Genomic DNA, 19771 nt, shown 5'->3' on the forward strand with positions numbered 1-19771 from the left:
AAATTATCTGTCCCCTTTGGTTCAAGGGCCTAATGGCTGAGAGGTAATAACTGTTCCTGAACTTGGTAGTGTGGGTTGTGAGGCACCTATGCCACCTTCCTGATGGCAGCAACGAGAAGAGAGTGTGACCTGAATTGAAGAGGCCCCCGATGATGGATGCTGCTTTCTTGCGACAGTGCTTTGTGTACAGGTGCTCAATGGTGGGGAAGGTGTTACCTGTGATGAACTGGGCTGCATCCACTACTTTTTATAGGCTTTTCTGTTCAAAGGCAGTAATGTTTCATACCAGGTTGTGATGTAACCAGTCAATGTACTCTCCACCACACATCAAAGAAATTTGTCTAAGTTTTAGATGTCATGCTGAATCTTCGCAAACTTTTAAGAAAGTAGAGGCGCTGCTGTTCTTTCTTCATCATTGCACTTAATGTGCTGGGCCGAGGGCAGATACTCTGAAGTGATAACAATCAGGAATTTAAGATTGCTGACCGTCTCCACCTCTGATCCCCCAATGAGGACTGGCTCAGGGACCTGCAGTTTCCTCATCCTGAAGTGGATAATCTGCTCCTTGATCTTACTGACATTGAGAGACAGGTTGTTGTTGTGGCAACGCTCAGCTAGATTTCCAGTCTCCCTCCTATATGCTGATTTGTCACCACTTTTGATTCAGCCAGTGACAGTGGTGTCATCGGCAAACTTAAATATGGCATTGGAGCTGAGCACGCAGCCTTGTGGTGCATCGGTGCTGATGGAAATTGTGGAGGAGATGAATTTGCCATTCAAACTGACTGGGGTCTGCAAGTGAAGAAATCACTTGGTGGTATTGAGGCTAAGGTCATGAAGCTTGTTGATTATTTTTGAGGGGATGATGATGTTGAGTACCAAGCTGTCATCGATGAAGAGCATCCTGATTTATGCACCTTCGCTGTTCAGATGTTCCAGGGTTAAGTGAAGAGCCTGGAAATTGGAGTGGATCCAAGTCACTTCTCAGGCTGGAGTGGATACGTTTCATCACCAGCCTCAAAGCACTTCATCTCAGTGGATGTAAGTGCTACTGGACGATAGTCATTAAGACAAGTTATCGCATTCTTCTTGGGCAGTGGCGTATTAAAGTTTGCTTGAAGAATATGGAAACTTCAGGCTGCCAAAGCAAATGGTGCTGAACACTGCAGTTGTCAGCAACCATCCCAACTTCTGACATGATCGAAGGAAGTCTATAGGTGAAACAGCTGAAGGTAATTGGGTCCAGGATATTATCTTAAGGAGCTCCTACAATGACACCCTGTGGCTGAGATGATTAACCTCCAAACACCACTTCCTCTTCCTCTGTGCTCAGCATGGTTCCACTCAGTAGAGAGTTTCCCCCATTTTCCATTGATTTCAGTTTAGCCAGAGCTCCTTCATAACACACTCAAATCAAAAGTGGCTTTGATGTCAAGGCTTTCATTTCACCTCTGGAGCTCAGCTGTTTTATTCATATTTAAGCTAAGTCTGTTATGAGGTCAGGAGCTCAGTGAATTTAGCAGAACCGAAACTGAACTTCAGTGAGCAGATTGTTGTTAGATCCCATTCTCGATTATCAAGATGTTGCAAAGGATAATTGAGGTGGGCAAATGGGGCAGTAAAGGGTGGATTAGATTTGTCTGCTTGTGGATAGGACTTATGTTACATACCTTGTGAGTATCTTGTGACTGTCTCATGACCATGATGTAATTGAGTATCTGGTGAGCAAGATTTTGTGGTCTTGTGATGGTGGGATGATGTATTTTCCCGCCAGTGTGAGTTCACATCATGTATATTCCTGCCAGTGTGAGGTCACATGATGTAATTTCCCCACTAGTGTGAGGTCATGTGATGGGCTTTAACAACAGGTATAAAATGGAGAAAGCCTGCTGTGACACAGAAGTTTTTGTTGGGACGTCATTTAAGTTGTCCGTTGCTCCATTATGCTGCGTATTTGGTTTCCTGACGCAGTTTTGTTTTAAAGTGGAGGTTGAATTCTTACTGTAAGGTACATTGTCGTTGTGCTAACAGGTTTGAGAATTGCTGCCAGTTATGTTTGATATATCTTCGATTTAATCTTGAAGTCTAAGTATTGGAGAGTGAAGATTTACCAAAGTACGGAAACCAGGACAATTGAGTAAAGTTGGTGTCGTCGGCGGTTTAATACAGGGTTGACCTTATTGGATCTTTGTTCCGGAAATAGTAACCTGCATCCGAGATAGCCCCTGCATTGTAAGAGCAGAAAGGGTTGGGCGCAGTGTTATTCGCCTAAGAAACGGTCAGTTTCTTCAAGCCGTTTTTGTTTCTTTCATCATGAATCCTTCAGGCAAGGCATATTTCGGCTGGGATCAGCAGTAACGTCACATTGTCGAGAATTCATTACTTGAGGAAAGTCTCTCCTAATTGACTGTTAAATCATTTGGACTTTCGCATTTGTCACTTTAAGAACTGTGTTCGCATTTATCGCTTTAAGAACTGTTCGAGTTGCCGTATAGTAGTTAACTTCTGGTTAAGTTAGTCGTTTGTTTACTTTTCATTTTTATTGAGCAGAGTTTAAATAAATGTTTATTTGTTTATAAAAAAAACTTGTCTCAATTCTATAGTCATTGTTGCTGTACTGTAACACTTATCAGTGACTTTCCACATTGCAGAAAGATGCCAATATGGTACCAGAACAGCATGGTCAAAGGTGTGGCAAGTGCAGAGGCACAAGTCTTAATTAGTATGTCAGGGGCCATAGATATTGCTATATCCAATTGTTACAAGAAGTGAACTGAATTGGTCGAAGGCTTGTATCTTATGCTGGGGATGACTGGAGAATGCCAAGTTGCGTCATCTACTTGATACTTCTGAATGAAGATTCTTGCAAGTTCTTTAATTTTCTCTTTTGTACTGATGGGCTGGGCACCACCATTGTTGAGAACAGGCAGTGAGCTGCTTGTGGGATCGCTTAGCTCTGTTTATCATATGTTAATTATTTTGTTTGCTATGCAAGCAATTTTCAGTGTTATACTGGATTGATTACTGAGATTTGTATCTGAATCAAAATTTGACCCACAAAGTACCAAGTCACAGCTGATGTGGCAATTGAAAGTTTATTCTCTAATTTTTAATTTTAGTTGGATTTTCCTTTTTATTTCTTTTTCCAGGCATATCAGATGGCAGCAGAGGAGAAGAGCACATCAGCTCTGGATCCCGGGAATGAACAATCTCGCTCTCCCACTAGCCCATCACGTCTCACCCATTTTAAGCCTCTGACTCCAGATCAAGATGAACCTCCTTTCAAATCAGCCTATAGCTCCTTTGTGAGCCTCTTCCGTTTCAGCAAAGGTGAGAAATGGATCAATTTCTGAAAAACAAGTGAAGTGCTAACAGCTTATGTTTGTGTATTATAAATTATTTATTAGAGACTAAGTATATTTCATATTACAGTTCAGTTCTAATGCTCATTGATTAAACTCTCGATATGTTTTGTAATTGAACAGTAAATTCTGTTGGTATCATGACACAGATCAATCCTGATTATTGGAGATGATTCACCTTAAAATATTGGAGAGAAGAGTAAATTGATCAAGCAATTCAGGATAGGAATTACAAAAGAAGAGAAACAAAACTAAACACCTTTGTTGCATAATCTTAAAGATCTTGATGTACTGTATATCTTGCTTTAGAAACAGTTCTCTGTAACTCTTTACATACATCGTAAAATGTGAGTTGTTATTTTAAATATGTTTTTGGAAAGACTGTAAAATGAACTATGTTATCATCCAATGTCAGATGATGGGAGACCCAACTCTTCATACAGGCCAGAACTACCCCAAAATGAACCACAAGTTACAGGAGCAAATTGGTCTAACCACCAAAATGATGGACAAGCATATTTAAGGACGCCACCAGCCTACAAAAAACAATGTGTTGCAGAAAACACTCGGAGAGCATCCAGTGCATCAATGGTCAAAGCTCAAGGTGCAGGTAAAGAGAACAGTTAGTGATTTAACTTTATTATTTTTACAAGCATTAAAATTACCTAAAAGCACTTGTACATAATCATTTCACATTGTGTTTTAAAGTTATGAATAACGTTTGGTAAATGCATTTTTATTACTTGAAAGCAGTACTAATGCTTCAACCATTTTCTCAAGATTTTCTTTAAAGGGTTATATAAATACGCTGATAACAAAACAAATGCTATAAAGCGACTGTATCAACCTATTCACTTTATACATTGCTGCAGTTGAATGCAGTTTCATAGCTGTATTTCTGTTTATTATTAACATCATGAAAAGTTAGATCTCATTGAGGTGTACGCTTTTGATGCAGAAGTTAAATTGTTCATCTGTGAACACTCCTTCCTTCCGATTTTAATTATTGATTTTTCTTATTTAACATTAATCTTAATTCTGATTCATTTATCTTCCCCTTTATTTTACTTTTTATGTATGTGATTGGTTAAAACAGGTCATTAATTTTCTTGTTCTTGATTCAGGACATTGCAAAGATTCTAATTTCTACAACTGCAGTTTCTAGTGCAAGTATAATGAATGTCCAACACAAATTTGTAATGCCAGACCATGCATTCCACTGCTCTGTGTTTCATTACCACAGTGCGCGTATGTGCTATAAATTTCAACTGTATGTTAACAACAAAATATTTTTTCTGTATTTAGCAATGATTAGGATGCATTCCCTGGGATTTTGACTCTTTCACTGCTGGTAGAAAAGATTATAAAATTTTCCTTTTGGGTATAATTTAAGTGATATGGGTTGTGTAAGGATAATCATATTTGAAGTAAAGCTACAATTATCTAACTACAGCAGTTAGAAAATTGTCAGACAGCGTTACCATGTTGGTTACTGGAATAGTATTTAAATAGTAATTAATGTATCTGTATCATTGCTTATGCCTGTTAAATTAACACTTGGAATTTCTATGCACGTACCAAACTAACATCATTACTGCAAAATTCAAATGGCTTTTTTTCATACCTTTGAAGCCATCTGGTAAGTGAAACCAAATGCACTTCTAGTTCCTCAAACATAAAAAGCTTTCAAGTGGAAAAACTGAAGTTGCTCTGCTGCAGGCCTTTTCTTAGCATAACTGAAGTTTATAGCAAAATTTGCCCATTTTTATCAAGAAGCCACATGATAGAACATGGGGGAAAAAATTTTAAATATATGACATCATCAAACTAAAATGAATTTTAAAATATTTTTCACAGTTTCAAAGATAGCAGCAATGTGCTGACAGCATAAAGATCATGAACAGTTGTAGACAAACAAACAGCAAATTTAAATTATTTTATGGATTTTAGTTGATGCAGTTAAGAAATAAATGAAGTTTGGGTCTAGAGGGGCATAGGTGAGTGGATTGTGAGAAACCTTTCCGTATAATTGAGAGATCTAAAACTAGAGGGCATAGATTTAACGTAAGATGGTGGAAATTTAAAGGGATTCAGAAGGGTACATTTTTTCACACCAGAAGTTGTTAGTATCTGGAGTGTGCTGCCAGAAATGGAGGTGCAAACATTTATAATATTTAAGATGTATCTGGACAGTTACTGTACTGAGGAAGGCAAAGAGGTATATCGAATTAATGCAGGCAAGCAGGATTGGTGTAGATAGGAATGATAATTTGCAGAGGCATGGTGGGCTGGAAGGCCTGTTTCTATACTGGTTAAGTCTGAGTGACAGGATACAGGAAATTGCTAAAGAAACTAAGTCAGGCTGCATCTGTGGGAAGAGAAGCGAAGTCAAAACTGAAAAGGAGACGGGAGTTTGGTCCACAGCAGGCAGGATACAGGACGGGAGTTGTCTCTCTTCAGATGATAACCAGATACATTTGTTAACAGTTTATCCTCTTGGTCACTTTGGTTTTACTCTAGCAGAAGTATACTCCTCCCACAATCTTCTGCAGCCGAACAAGGTGAGATCATATTCTTGAATTGGGTTTTGATAGGTGGCACTCATTCTTAAATGTTTTATTCGTTTAAAAAAATAGCTATTGAATGCTTCCCAATTGTATTTAGAATGCACATTTGGCAAGATGGACAATTGGCTGAATCAGGGGCTTTTCATTAGCAAGGCTTATTCTGCCTCACCTTGCTGCCATGTAATGTGGTGCAAAAACTCTTCAGACAGGAGCTTCACGAAGGATCAGCCCACCTGAGTGTAGCAGCAAATCTGCAGAAGTTTTACTTGTACTTAGAAGTGCCTTCAAACTTCATTTTCATATTGTATTGAAAGGCTTACAATGTTATGGTTTCTAATTTATAGTAAACATGCATCTTGGTTACAGATTCTAATGGTTAACATTGTAATGTTGAGGGTGAAAGAGAATGAAAGAGCACCGTTTCCACTTGTCTAATGGGTATTTAACCTAAAACTGGTCTTGTAGTCCTTGCTTGCAAGTTTTCTTTTATGTGGGCAGCTATCTTATGGTTTTGTCATCAATTGCTAGCAAGACCACTGACTTAAGTCCCATCTCCATTTTGTTAAAAGAAAGACTGGCTTATGTTCTGGATTGGTTATAATGAAGGGGGAAAAAAGCAAAGCATTCAACTCCTAATCAATTCGCATTGCAAAATAATAATGTGGTATAATCCAAATAATGTGCTTCCTGTTGCAACATGTTATGTTTAAGATTGGTTTTGTTTTTATTAACCAGATGGTCATAGGAAACCAGATGTTTCTATGGGTGGCCATGATCCTCGAACAGCAGTACAACTGAGGAGCCTGACTACAGTTTTGAAGCGTTTGAAAGAAATAATGGAGGGCAAAAGCCAGGTATAGTACACAGTCATTAAGGAATTAAAATAAAATCAAGCAAGTTGAACAAGTAGGGATAGCTACAGTAAGGTGAGATATGTGAGGATTTTAGAAAGGATCAAATTGCAACTTGTAAGACACTTCAAACATAGTAAGGTTCTGTCAAATTAAGCTTGTCACCAATTTGACTAAAGATAAAGTAGGCAAAAGATTTCCATAAAATAATCAAGGGATGATTCATTGCTGCTAACTTGGGAGGGGGGGTGGTGTTGGGGGTGGGAAGAGAGAACAACTGTCTGAGGGAATCTCATTTATGCAGGATTATTCCAAAAAGGAGTGAAGAAGACTTAATTGTATTCTACATTGGTTTAATGTTATGAGATTTGTAAGTACCGCAAAACATTTTACAACTAAATCTTCTAACAAAGGGGAATTTTATTTTAGCCAAATTTTCAATGAGAACCAAGATTTTAGTGTGCAAGTCAGGGTCTGATTAGGAACAGTCAACATGGATTTGTGCATGGAAGGTCATGTTTGACAAATCTTATTGAATTTTTTGAAGAGGTTACGAGGAAAGTTGACGAGGGTAAAGCAGTGGATGTTGTCTATATGGACTTCAGTAAGGCCTTTGACAAGGTTCCGCACGGAAGGTTAGTTAGGAAGGTTCAATTATTAGGTATTAATATTGAAGTAGTAAAATGGATTCAACAGTGGCTGGATGGGAGATGCCAGAGAGTAGTGGTGGATAACTGTTTGTCATTTTGGAGGCTGGTGACTAGTGGTGTGCCTCAGGGATCTATACTGGGTCCAGTGTTGTTTGTCATATACATTAATGATCTGGATGATGGGGTGGTAAATTGGATTAGTAAGTATGCAGATGATACTAAGGTAGGTGGCGTTGTGGATAATGAAGTAGGTTTTCAAAGTTTGCAGAGAGATTTAGGCCAGTTAGAAGAGTGGGCTGAGCAATGGCAGATGGAGTTTAATGCTGATAAGTGTGAGGAGCTACTTTTTGGTAGGAATAATCCAAAAAGGACATACATGGTAAATGGTAGGGCATTGAAGAATGCAGTAGAACAGAGTAATCTAGGAATAATGGTGTATAGTTCCCTGAAGGTGGAATGTCGTGTGGATAGGGTGGTGAAGAAAGCTTTTGGTATGTTGACCTTTATAAATCAGAGCATTGAGTATAGGAATTGGGATGCAATGTTAAAATTGTTCAAGGCATTGGTAAGGCCAAATTTGGAGTATTGTGTACAGTTCTGGTCACTGAATTATAGGAAAGATGTCCACAAATTAGAGAGAGTACAGAGACGATTTACTAGAATGTTTCCTGGGTTTCAGCACCTAAGTTACAGGGGAAGGTTGAACAAGTTAGGTCTTTATTCTTTGGAGCATAGAAGGTTGAGGGGGAACTTGATAGAGGTATTTAAAATTATCAGGGGGATAGAGTTGATGTGGATAGGCTTTTTCCATTGAGAGTAGGAGATTCAAACAAGAGGACATGAGTTGAGCATTAGGGGGCAAAAGTTTAAGGGTAACATGAGGGGGAATTTCTTTACAGAGAGTGGCAGCTGTGTGGAATGAGCTTCCAGTAGAAGTGGTAGAGGAAGGTTTGGTATTGTCATTTAAAGCAAAATTAGATAGGTATATGGACAGGAAAGGAATGGAGGGTTATAGGCTGAGTGCGGGTCAGTGGGATTAGGTGAGAGTAAGCATTTGGCATGGATTAGAAGGGCCGAGATGGTCTTGTTTCCGTGCTGTAATTGTTGTATGGTTATACGGTTATAAGTGGCTTAAATGCTACACCTGAGCATACACCACCTCCTTCACCCCATTCAGTGCTCCAGGCAGTCCTTCCAGTTAAGGCAACACTTCACCTGTGAATCTGCTGGGCTTGCCTGTTGCGTCTGGTGCTCCTGATGTGGCCTCCTCTACATCGTCAAGACCTGTAGCAAATTGGGGGACCTCTTCATCAAGTACCTCTACTCCATCTGCCACAAGTGTGACTTCCTGGTGGTCAAACGTTTTAAAATGTCCGACATGCTTGTCCAGGGCTTCCTTTTGTACCAAGAAGAGGCCACCATCATGGTGGAGGAGCAACACCTTATATTTAATCTAGGCAGCCTCCAACCTGATGGCATGAATATCGATTTTTCTTTCCCTTCTGGTAAACAAATTCCCCCTCGTCCTCTTCCTCTATTCCTTCTCCATTCTGACCTTTTACCCTTTTGCTGCCAATTACATCCCTATGGGTCCACTCCTCCTTCGGTTTCTCCTGTGGTCTAGTCTCCGTTCCTATCAGATTCTTTCTTCTCCAGCCCTTTACCTTTCCCACCAACCTGGCTTCACTTGTCACCTTCCAGCTATCCTCCTTCCCCTCCCCGACCTTTTATTTCAGGCATCTTCCCCCTTCCTTCTCACTCCTGAATAATGGTCTCGGCCTGAAACGTTTATTCCTCTCCAGAGATGCTTCCTGACCTGCTGAGTTTCTCCAGCGTTTTGTGTGGGTTGCTCTGGATTTCCAACATCTGCAGACTTCATCATGTTTAGTGATAATATTTTAGATAAAAGGTTTTTGCTTTCACTCTTACACACATAGTATGCTTATTCCATGAAATGAGGCAGTTTGATCTGTCAAGTCTATACTGCCTTCTTTCATCTGGATTTCTGTTTAAAGTTGCCTGCATTGCCAGCTAAAAATGTGTGTTGTAAATCTGTGAGGTGTACTATTTGACTTAGAATAACATTTTTCTCTTGAGGTAAGCACTGAAGGTATTGAATTTTGTCTGTCAGTCAATTGAGATGGGAGACTGAGAGCCCATCTGGCTGTTCTGGTGAGTTGGGTAGAGGTGATGGAGATTTAGCACAATTCAGTAGATTTGAATGTTGTCCAGTTATTGTGTCAGCTTCTTTCCTTTAAGACATACCAAGAAAGGGGAAGCTAATAACTGAGATAACAAAATGCTGGAGGAACATAGAAGACCAAGCAGCTTCTATGGAGGGAAATGAACAGCTGGTGTTTTGGGCCGAGACTCTTCGTCAAGGCAAACTAACTTGGTCTATTTGACATAGGAAAAAGAAATGATAAACCATGAATTTTTACTTAACCTCCTTTAAATGTTGATGGAGGAAAGGAAAACCAAGCGGGGAAAAAAGGAAGACCAGCAGTGATTAAAGAGTTTGTGGAGTCTGAATAAGCTTCTACCATAAGCTGCTTGAAGGAGGAATAGGACATTACAGATAAATAGTCCAGTTTAAGAGATAACATTTTAGGAAATGCTTTACATTGCTGCCCAATGAGAAGAAAGTATATGCAGAATTGATTTACTTACAAAATGTGCACTTGTATTCTGATTGCACTATACTTTGTAGTATTTAAGAATCACTAAACTCTGTTACCTATGTTTTGTAATATAGGATACTGACTTGAAGCAGTACTGGATGCCAGACAGTCAGTGCAAAGAGTGTTATGACTGCAGTGAGAAGTTTACTACTTTTAGGCGTCGACACCACTGTCGTTTATGTGGGCAGATTTTCTGTAGTCGCTGTTGCAATCAAGAAATTCCTGGGAAATTCATGGGTTATGCAGGTAGGCAAATAGTAAACCTACATTCAGTGTCCACTTTATTTGATACACCTGCTTGTTAATGTAAATATCTAATCAGCCGATCATGTGACAGCAAATCAATGCATAAAAGCATGTAATCGTGGTCAAGCGGTTTATCAGACCAAACATGAAAATGTGGAAGAAATGTAATCTAAGTGACTTTGACCGTGGAATGAATGATTGTTGGTGCCAGACAGGGTGGTTTGAGTATCTCAGAAACTGCTGATCTTCACACACAGCAGTCTCTAAGAGTTTACAGAAAATGGACCGAAAAGCAGAAAACATCCAGTGAGCAGCAGTTCTGTGGGCAAAAATGCCTTGTTAATGAGAGAGGTTGGAGGAGAATGGTCAGACTGGTTCAAGCTGACAGTAGGGTAACAGTAACTCAAATAACCACGTATTACAATGGGGGGGGGGTGTAGGAGAGCATCTCTGAACGCAAAACGTGTTGAACCTTGAAATAGATGGGCTACAGTAACAGAAGACCACAAACATACACTCAGTGGCCACACATTTTTAGATAATGGCCATTGAGTGTAATGTGAGAGATCAAATCCTCTGGTATATGCCAAGATTGATCAGTTTAAGCAAATGGGTAGAACATTGGGAGATAGCAACACATTAAGGTGAGTTAAACAATATAACCAAAGAGCCAATAATTAACTTTAAATTTATATTATATATGGAGTGAAGTAACTGATCAGAATAAAAATATTTTAAATGGAGATCTTGCCATACATAGAATTAGATTTTTTTGGTGTGGGATTGGGGATCAATGGAGAATGGGTGAGGACAGCATACAGTCAATTCTCCAATATTGTTGGTCATTTCAGATGTTACTAAATGAACATTATCTCCCTTCAATCTACACTACCATTTGGTCATTATCAGTATTGATGTCAAGAATATTTGAAGCTTAAGTTTGTTTACTGTGGCTGCAAGTGCTTTAACTCTGACCCACTATTTGTTTATTGCTATTGCCCATTCAGTCCAAGATGTTTCTATCTTAATGCTTTCCATTTGACTAAATAATTACTTTGCAGCCAGGTCTTTGTAACTTATTTTTTTCCTTTGTCATTGTTGATGTATGCATTTTGCCTTCAGCTGTGGATCTGACTGCAGATGGATTAGATGAAGTTTCAGTCTTTCTTTTTGTTCCTTGTTGACATCTCTCCAGCTGTCACTCCTTGTTCATTTCAATTCCATACACATAAAAGTTAGCATCTTGATGTGTCTTTGGTAAACTTGAGGGAATTCAAAACTAATTGCATGTGTCATAACATGTTTTAAGTCTCCAAATTCTGTTTTAAGTCTGCATTTGCTGAGCTGCATTGACTTGTACAGCCTCAAGATATTCTGTAACATTAAATGAGGTGTGTAACTATAAATTTTAGTGGGGTATTTGTTCTGATGTATATCAGCACACTGGCTCATCCTTATGAAGAATGCATGGGGTCATACAGCAGGGGTCACCAAACATTTTTGCGCCGTGGACCGGTTTAATTGACAATATTCTTGCGGACCGGCTGACGGGGGGTGGGGAGGGGGAGCGGGGGTGTTAATCATGACCAGAATATAGGTGATAAGTCAACTATAAGTCACTTATAAGTGGCTAATACACTCAATTTCATTTCTAAAACGGTTCATCTAACAAATTTAATATTAAACACACAGCGCATATTTTCCTTGCATGAATGTAGTGATGTCAGTTATACCTCACTTATAAGTCAATAGTATCATAACATTTTAAGTAACATTTGGATATTAAGCACACAGCGCATATTTTCCTTGTATGAACATCTAAAATCATTGCAACACACCAGTGAGAGGACAAGGTAAGGGCTGGAGGTCCCTGTGCCGGGGCCGCAGCAGTCACAGTCCGGAGAAAGCGACTGACCGGGCGAGAAGTGCGACAGGACGCGTGCCCGCCCCCCTTGTAGGTAGGTAGGATGTATTGGCCGACAAAAGTTTGGTGCGAGAGATGATTTTCAGTAGATCGCAGCGAGGTAGCTGCTCTGCTACTTACGAAACCCTGAGCCCGAATTAGGTCATCTGCGAATATTTTAGCACCGGGTCTCCCTTGAACATTCGGTGTGCTAAACAGGTTTAGAGGCAATGCCCATCTGTCTGCGCTCCAGGCCAGTATCAACGGCACTTCTTGCGCTGAGGCCAACCAGTGATCCCTGGCGCGAGGGTGTCACTGCGTTTAGGCGACTGATGACTTTGCGTGCATAATGGCCTCACGTGTGTTCAAGTTCAACAGTGGGTGTGACGGAATGAGGAAAGGTGCAGCTGACTCATATCGTTTCATATCAACAAATCATTTTGTTTCCTCGCAGCCCGGTAGCACATGCTTTGCGGCCTGATACTGGTCCGCAGCCCAGTGGCTGGGGACCACTGTCATGCAGCATAGAAGCAGGTTCTTTGGGCTACCCATGAAGCATCCATTATTTCGTCAATCTTACACTAACCTCATGTTTGCTCTATTCTCCCTGCATTTGTATCAACTCTTCCAGAATATGAAGTCAAATTTTAGCTCATGAGTAGGACAGTTTTACAAGAAACTGGTTTGACCTACGTATCTTATGTTAATACCTTTTTAAATAGGTAATTTGAATACACTTATGATTAGCTTGAAATGAGGGTAAGTATGAACATATTTTTAAAAAACAAGAAAATATTGAGCCAGTCAATCCTTTGAATTTGCTTTGCCATACAGTAATACAAAGACTGATTTGAGTGTAAATGCCACAACATTCCTGCCTGTCCCCCTCCACTTCCACTAGTAACACTAAAGCCTCTTGCTTATTGAGAATCTACTGACCTCCACCCTAAAAATAATTCAGACTGCCTCTACAGTCCTTTTGAGGAAGAGTTCCAAAGACTTGCAGTGTTCTGCAAGAGGGAGTTGGGAGCCTTATTTTGTATAAATAGGGGTTTTTATTTACAATCAGAAGTTTACATACACCTTAGCCAAATACATTCAAACTCAGTTTTTCACAATTCCTGACATTTAATCCTAGAAAACATACCCTGTCTTAGGTCAGTTGGGATCTCTACTTTAGGTTAAGAATGTGAAATGTCAGAATAATAATAGAAAGAATGAATTACATTATTTCATTCATGATTTACATACTAACCTAAAACTGAGTTTAAATGTATTTGGCTAAGGTGTATGTAAACTTCTGACTTCAACTGTATATCTGCTCTAAGTTATACAAGGTATACTCCAGACTACTGTGAGAAGTGAAGGAGGAGATTGCTGAACCTCTGACAATGATCTTTTCATCATCAGTAAGGTGGGAAAAGAACCAGAGGATTGGAGGATTGCAAATGTTGTTCCCTTGTTCAAGAAAGGGAGTATAGATAACCCAGTGAGTCTGACGTCAGTGGTTGGCAAGGTGTTGAAGATCCTGAGAGGCAGGATTTATGAGCGTCTGAAGAGACATAACCTGATTAGGGATAGTGAGCATGGCTTTATCAAGGGCAGGTCATGCTTTATGAGCCAGATTGAATTTTTTGAGGATGTAACAAAACACACTGATGAAGGTAGAGCAGTGGATGTAGTGTATATGAATTTTAGTAATGTATTTGATAAGGTGCTCCATGCAAGGCTGAAAGTAAGGAGGCATGCGATCCAAGGAGACCTTGCTTGTGGATCCAGAACTGGTGTGCTCACAGAAGGTGGTTATAGGTGATTTGTATTCTGCATGGAGGACAGTGACCTGTGGTGTTCTACATGGATCTGTTCTAGGACCCCTCCTCTTTGTGATTTTTATAAATGATCTGGATGAGGAAGTAGACAGATAGGTTAGTAAGTTTGCTGATGACACAAAAGTTGGGGGTGTTGTGGGTAGTCTGGAGGGTTGTCAGAGGTTACAGTGTGACATCGATAGGATGCAGAATAGGGCTGAGAAGTGGTAAGTGGAGTTCATTCATTTTGGTAGGTCAAATTTGAAGACATAATATAATATTAATGGTAAGAATGTTGGCAGTGTGGAGGATCAGCGAGATCTTGGAGTCCGTCATGGGGCACTCAAAGGTGCTGTGCAGGTTGACAGTGTTGTTAAGAAGACGTGTGGTGTGATGGCCACCATCAACCGTGGGATTGAGGTCAAGAGCCATGAGGTAATGTTGCACTATATAAGACCTTAGTTAGACCCCACTTGGAGTATTGTGTTTAATTCTGGTCACCTCACTACAGGAAGGATGTGAATACTATAAGTGAGAGTGCAGAGGAGATTTATAAGGATGTTGCCTGGATTGGGGAGCACACCTTTTGAGAATAGGTTGAGTGAACTTGGTGTTTTCTCCTTGGGGAGACAAAGGATGAGAGGTGACCTGTTAGAGGTGTATAATATGATGTGAGGAATTGATTGTGTGGATAACCAGAGGCTTCTTCCCAGGACTGAGGGGGCATAGTTTTAAGGTGCTTGGAAGTAGGTACAAGGGGGATGTCAGAGGTAAGTTTTTCACACAGAGAGTGGTGGCTGCGTGGAATGCACTGCTGGTGATGGTGGTAGAGGCGGATGCAATAGGGTCTTTTAAGAGACTCTTAGATAGGCACATGGAGCTTAGAAAAATAGAGGGCGATGCAGTAGAGTAATTCTAGGCAGTTTCTGGAGTGGGTTACGTGGTTGCCACAACATTGTGGGCAAAAGGGCCTGTAATGTGCTGTAGATTTCTGTTCTTTGATAAGCTGATTTGCAATTTCTCTTCAGGTGATCTTCGGGCATGCACGTATTGCAGGAAAATAGCTCTGAACTATGCACATTCCACAGACAGCAGCTCCATTGGTGAAGATCTCAATGTTTTAACCGACTCAGCATATTCTGTGTCCATGTTGGATCCCAATGAGCCTAGAACTCCTGTAACTGGACGGAAAGTCAATAAAAATAACTTTTTGGAAGAGGACCTTGCATGGCAGAGGTATGAAACATATTTTTGGGAACAGTTTTTAAATATGTATTGTATTATATGTTTGAGTCAAGAGAGTTTTGTGAAAGATTCACCCCTATTACGTTAATCTGACATATTTGTTTCATCTGCATTTTAATTAATCTGTTGATCCACAACAAGTTGTCAATAAAATGGTAAACTTTTAATGATCATATTTTTAAAAATAGAAAGGTTCTTATGATTCCCTCAGCTGCCCCTCTTAAAAACTTAAAGTAAATTCATTATCAGAGTATGTTTATGTTACCATATGCTACTTTGAGAACTGCAAAGAAAAATAGTGCTGTGAACACGTAGTTGTAAAGAGTCCTTGGAAGTGTGTCTGTAGGTTGTAGAATCAGATCAGAGTCGTGATGAATGAAGTTATTCATGCAGGTTCAGAAGCCTGATGGTTGCAGCATAATAACTGTTCCTGTGGAAGCTATAGAAAGGGTGCAGAGGAGATTTACAAGGATGTTGTCTGGATTGGGGAGCATGCCTTATGAGTGTAGGCTGTGTGAGCTTGGCCTTTTCTCCTTGGAGCAACGAAAGATGAGAGGTGACCTGATGGAGGTGTATAAAATGAGGAGAGGCATTGTTCGTGTGGCTAGTCAGAGGCTTTTTTCCCAAGGCTGAAATGACTAACACGAGAGGGCACAGTTTTAAGGTGCTTGGAAGTAGGTATAGAGGAGATGTCATGGGCAAGTGTTTTACGCAGAGAGTGGTGAGTACATGGAATGGGTTGTTAGTGACGGTGACAGAGGCAGATACAATAGGGTCTTTTAAGAGACTCCTGGATAGGTACGTGGAGCTTAGAAAAATAGAGGGCTATGGGTAACCCTGGGTGATTTCTAAAGTAAGTACATGTTCGACACAGCATTGTGGGCCAAAGGGCCTGTATTGTGCTGTAGGTTTACCGTGCTACTGTGAACCTAGTGGTATGGGACATAAGGCATCTGTATTTCCTGCCCGATGGCCTTGTAAATGTACTCTATGGTGGGGAGGGCTTCGCCTGTGATGAACTGGGCTATATCCATCACTTCCTGTAGTCTTCTGTTCTTGGGCATTGGCGTTTCCATGCCAGTTAGGATACTCTTCACTGTGCAGCTGTAGAAATTTGTCATAGTTTTTGATGACATGCTGAATATATGTAATCTTCCAAGAAAGTAGAGGTGTTGCCATGCCTTTTTGGTGATGATCCTAGAGCGGATCCTCTAATGTGACCATGTAATGTTTCAGGGGTTTGTTATTTACATGTAGGAATAAATCAGTAAGAATAAAAACTGTTCCATTCTACTTGACATTGATCGTTAAAGTTAGCAGTAGATCTCAAAAATATTTATATTTTGCAATGCTTTTGGACATTGGTGCATGCAATTTAAGAATAGCTGCTGCTGAAGTCTACGTGAATTATTGAGAATTCATTACAAATGCTGTGTTTCGTAATAGATAAAGAATTATGATGAAAAATAAACATCATTGCAGGCTGTACATGTAAAATCTCAACATAATAAAAAAACCATAGGTAGTGATGGTGGTGACGAGAAAGCATACAGGAGTGAGATAGATCAGCTGGTAGAGTGGTGTTGCCACAACAGCCTTGCATTCAATGCCATTAAAACAAAGGAATTGATTGTGGAGTTCTGGAAAGGGAAATTGAGGGAACACAAACCAGTCCTCATCAAGGGATCAGCAGTGGAAAGGGTGAGCAGTTTCCAGTTCCTGAGTATCAACGTCTTTGAAGATTGATCCTGGGCCCAACATATTGATGCAATTATATAGAAGGCACAACATCAGCTATATCTGGTTAGGAGTTGAAGGAAATTTAGTATGTCACTAAACTCTTGGAAATTTCTACAGATGTTTTGTGGAGAGTATTCTAACTGGTTGCATCACCATCTGATATAGAGGGGCCACTTCACATGGTTGGAACAAACTGCAGAAAAGCGCAAACTCAGCCGGCTCCATCAAGGGCACTTGCCTCCCTTTAGAAAGGTGGCATCCATCATTAAGGACTGCCATTACCCAGGACACACCCTCTTCACATTGCTACTATCAAGGAGGTGGAAGACGCGCACTCAACATTTTGGGAACAACTTCTTCCCCTCTGCCATCAGATTTCTGAATGGACAATAAGCCTATTCACACTACCTCGCTTTTTTTTCTTTTTTTGCTCTCTTTTTGCACTACTTATTTAATTTTAAAAAAGAAATACTTATAACTTATATTGTTTTATTATTAGGTATTGCAATGTACTGTTGCTGCAAAACAAATGTTACAACATATGCAGTGATATTAAACCTGTGTCTGATTCTGAGCTGTACAATTAAATGCCTCTGAATGAAAGTCAATCTTGGACTTAGTGAGTGCTCTTCAAAATCTCTTGAGGTCACAAATTACCTAAGAGCTAATGAACTGGAGGTATTCTTATGATTAGAGAAATGCAGCATCTGGTTGTACTGTGAATATCAAATGATAACGGCATTATTAAACTTGATTATTTAGCTGATTGACAGATAACTTGCCTTTTCTTTTACAAAAGAGCATAAGATTCTTTTTGTCACGAGTAAAGTCACCAGGGTCTCAGTTTAAAGGCTCAGCAGCACGATGGCACTTCCAACCATGAAGAATCCAATGTTGAACTGGATGTGAATAGATTTTTGTGTTTAACTTGAGGATGGGATCTGAACCCGTAAACATTATTATGGAGATAGATGTGAACGAGCCACCTTGAGCATTTTTTGTTATACAATCCAGTCTATAGTTAAATGCAGATTTCATATGAAAATTATTGGAAAAGAGCTGTTCACTATTTTTGATAACCATTGATCTGTGAAACAAGTGATTATTTGTTAAATCATTCTACATTTTAGTATTCTCAGTATTAGTTGAAAAGCTTTTATTTTCAGTAGCATTTATGGATCTGATGAATGTGTAATGGTCCTGCTGAGTCTTTCTCTTAATAACTCCTTGTCTATTTTAATCCCTGCTGCTGTTTTTTGCTCTCGTGTTGAAGAAGTGATTTAAGATATTCCTTTAATCAAGTATTTTTTGTTTAGTCCAGGTTCTTTCTCAAACTAGGGGACAACGCTATTTTTAAAGTGCAAACTTACTTCTTTTCCATTTCTTGCATTTCCCCTGTAACAAAAAAATTTACATTTTGATTGAATACCATACATGACCTAATTAAATTAAGGCAATATAGGGTAGGCTATGAAGTGAGCAAGTTACAAAGTTGATACTCACTGTATTATTATCAAACAACTTGCTTTCAAGTATCCGAACAGTACCATAAGAAAATTGTGATATTACACCTTCCAAATTGCAAATTGGGATAGGAACTAATGCTGATAATGCTGGTTAGATCTGTTAAAGTGCTGCATTGGTTTCAATATAGCCTTCAGGGAGGTGAACCAGGAAAAGCATCCAGTCCAGATAGGGTAATTGGCTTATTGCTAAAGATCTGTGCTAATCAACTGGCTGGATGTTCACTGAGATCTTTAGTCTCTCACTTTGGCAATCTGAGGTAACCGCTTGCTACAAGAAGGCTTCAATTATACTTATGCCCAAAAAGAACAAGGTAAGTTGTCTCAATGACTTTCATACAGTAATACTTGCATCCATGGTGATGAAGTGATTTGAGAGGTTAGTGATGAAATACAGCAACTCCTGCCTGAGAAACGATTCTGATCTGCTCTAATTTGCCTACTGGAGCAGTAGGTCCACAGCAGATACAATTTCATTGGCTCTTCACTCAACCCTGGAACAGCTGAACAGCAAAGGTGCATATATCAGGATGTAGTTTACTGACTACAGCTTGGCATTCAATACCATCGACCCCTCAAAACTAATCAATACCTCATTGTGTAACTGGATCCTCTATTTACTCAATTGCAGAGCTCAGTTGGGTCAGATTGATAACAACATTTCCTCCATGATCTTCATCAGTACAGGTGCACCACAAGACTGTATGCTTAGCCCCCTGCTCTACTCTCTTTTGATTGTGTGACCAAGCAGAGCTCCAATGCCATGTCCAAGTTTGTTGATGAAACTACTGTTATAGGCCAAATCAAAGAGGGTCAACAACTGTAAATTCCTCGGTGTTTTAATTTCAGAGGATCTGTCCTGGGCCTGGCACATTAGTGCAATTATGTAGAAAGTATGGGAGCACCTTTACTTACAGTAGGAGTTTGCATGGATTCAGCATGATATCTAAAACTTCGACAAACTTCTATAGATGTGTGTTGGATAATATGCTGACTGGCTGCATCACAGCCTGGTAAGGAATCACCAATACCCTTGAGTGGAAAATCCTACAAGAAGTAGTGGATATGGCCCAGTCCATCATGGGTAAAGCCCTCCCCACCACTGAGCACATCTCTGGAAGTGACCCTGAGTTTAAGTTTTGCATTTTTAGTCTATTTATATTCTGACTATCAGAAAACTAGAATTTGCTTTCTT

General features: G+C 39.8%; 1 protein-coding gene across 3 annotated transcripts in view; it reads left to right on the plus strand.

Annotated features, from left to right (window-relative positions):
• pikfyve (phosphoinositide kinase, FYVE finger containing) overlaps window positions 1–19771 on the plus strand; it is a 105654-nt gene that overhangs the window by 10050 nt on the left and 75833 nt on the right. For all 3 annotated transcript variants that reach the window (XM_059967046.1, XM_059967047.1, XM_059967048.1), the window contains exons 2-6: window positions 3150–3330; window positions 3778–3972; window positions 6665–6783; window positions 10186–10357; window positions 15097–15304. In XM_059967046.1, the coding sequence (XP_059823029.1) occupies window positions 3159–3330; window positions 3778–3972; window positions 6665–6783; window positions 10186–10357; window positions 15097–15304 (866 nt within the window). In that variant the 5' untranslated portion in view covers window positions 3150–3158. The remainder of the gene's footprint in view (window positions 1–3149; window positions 3331–3777; window positions 3973–6664; window positions 6784–10185; window positions 10358–15096; window positions 15305–19771) is intronic.

The sequence above is a fragment of the Hypanus sabinus genome, chromosome 4, assembly GCF_030144855.1.
Source record: "Hypanus sabinus isolate sHypSab1 chromosome 4, sHypSab1.hap1, whole genome shotgun sequence".
Taxonomy (NCBI): Eukaryota; Metazoa; Chordata; class Chondrichthyes; order Myliobatiformes; family Dasyatidae; genus Hypanus; species Hypanus sabinus.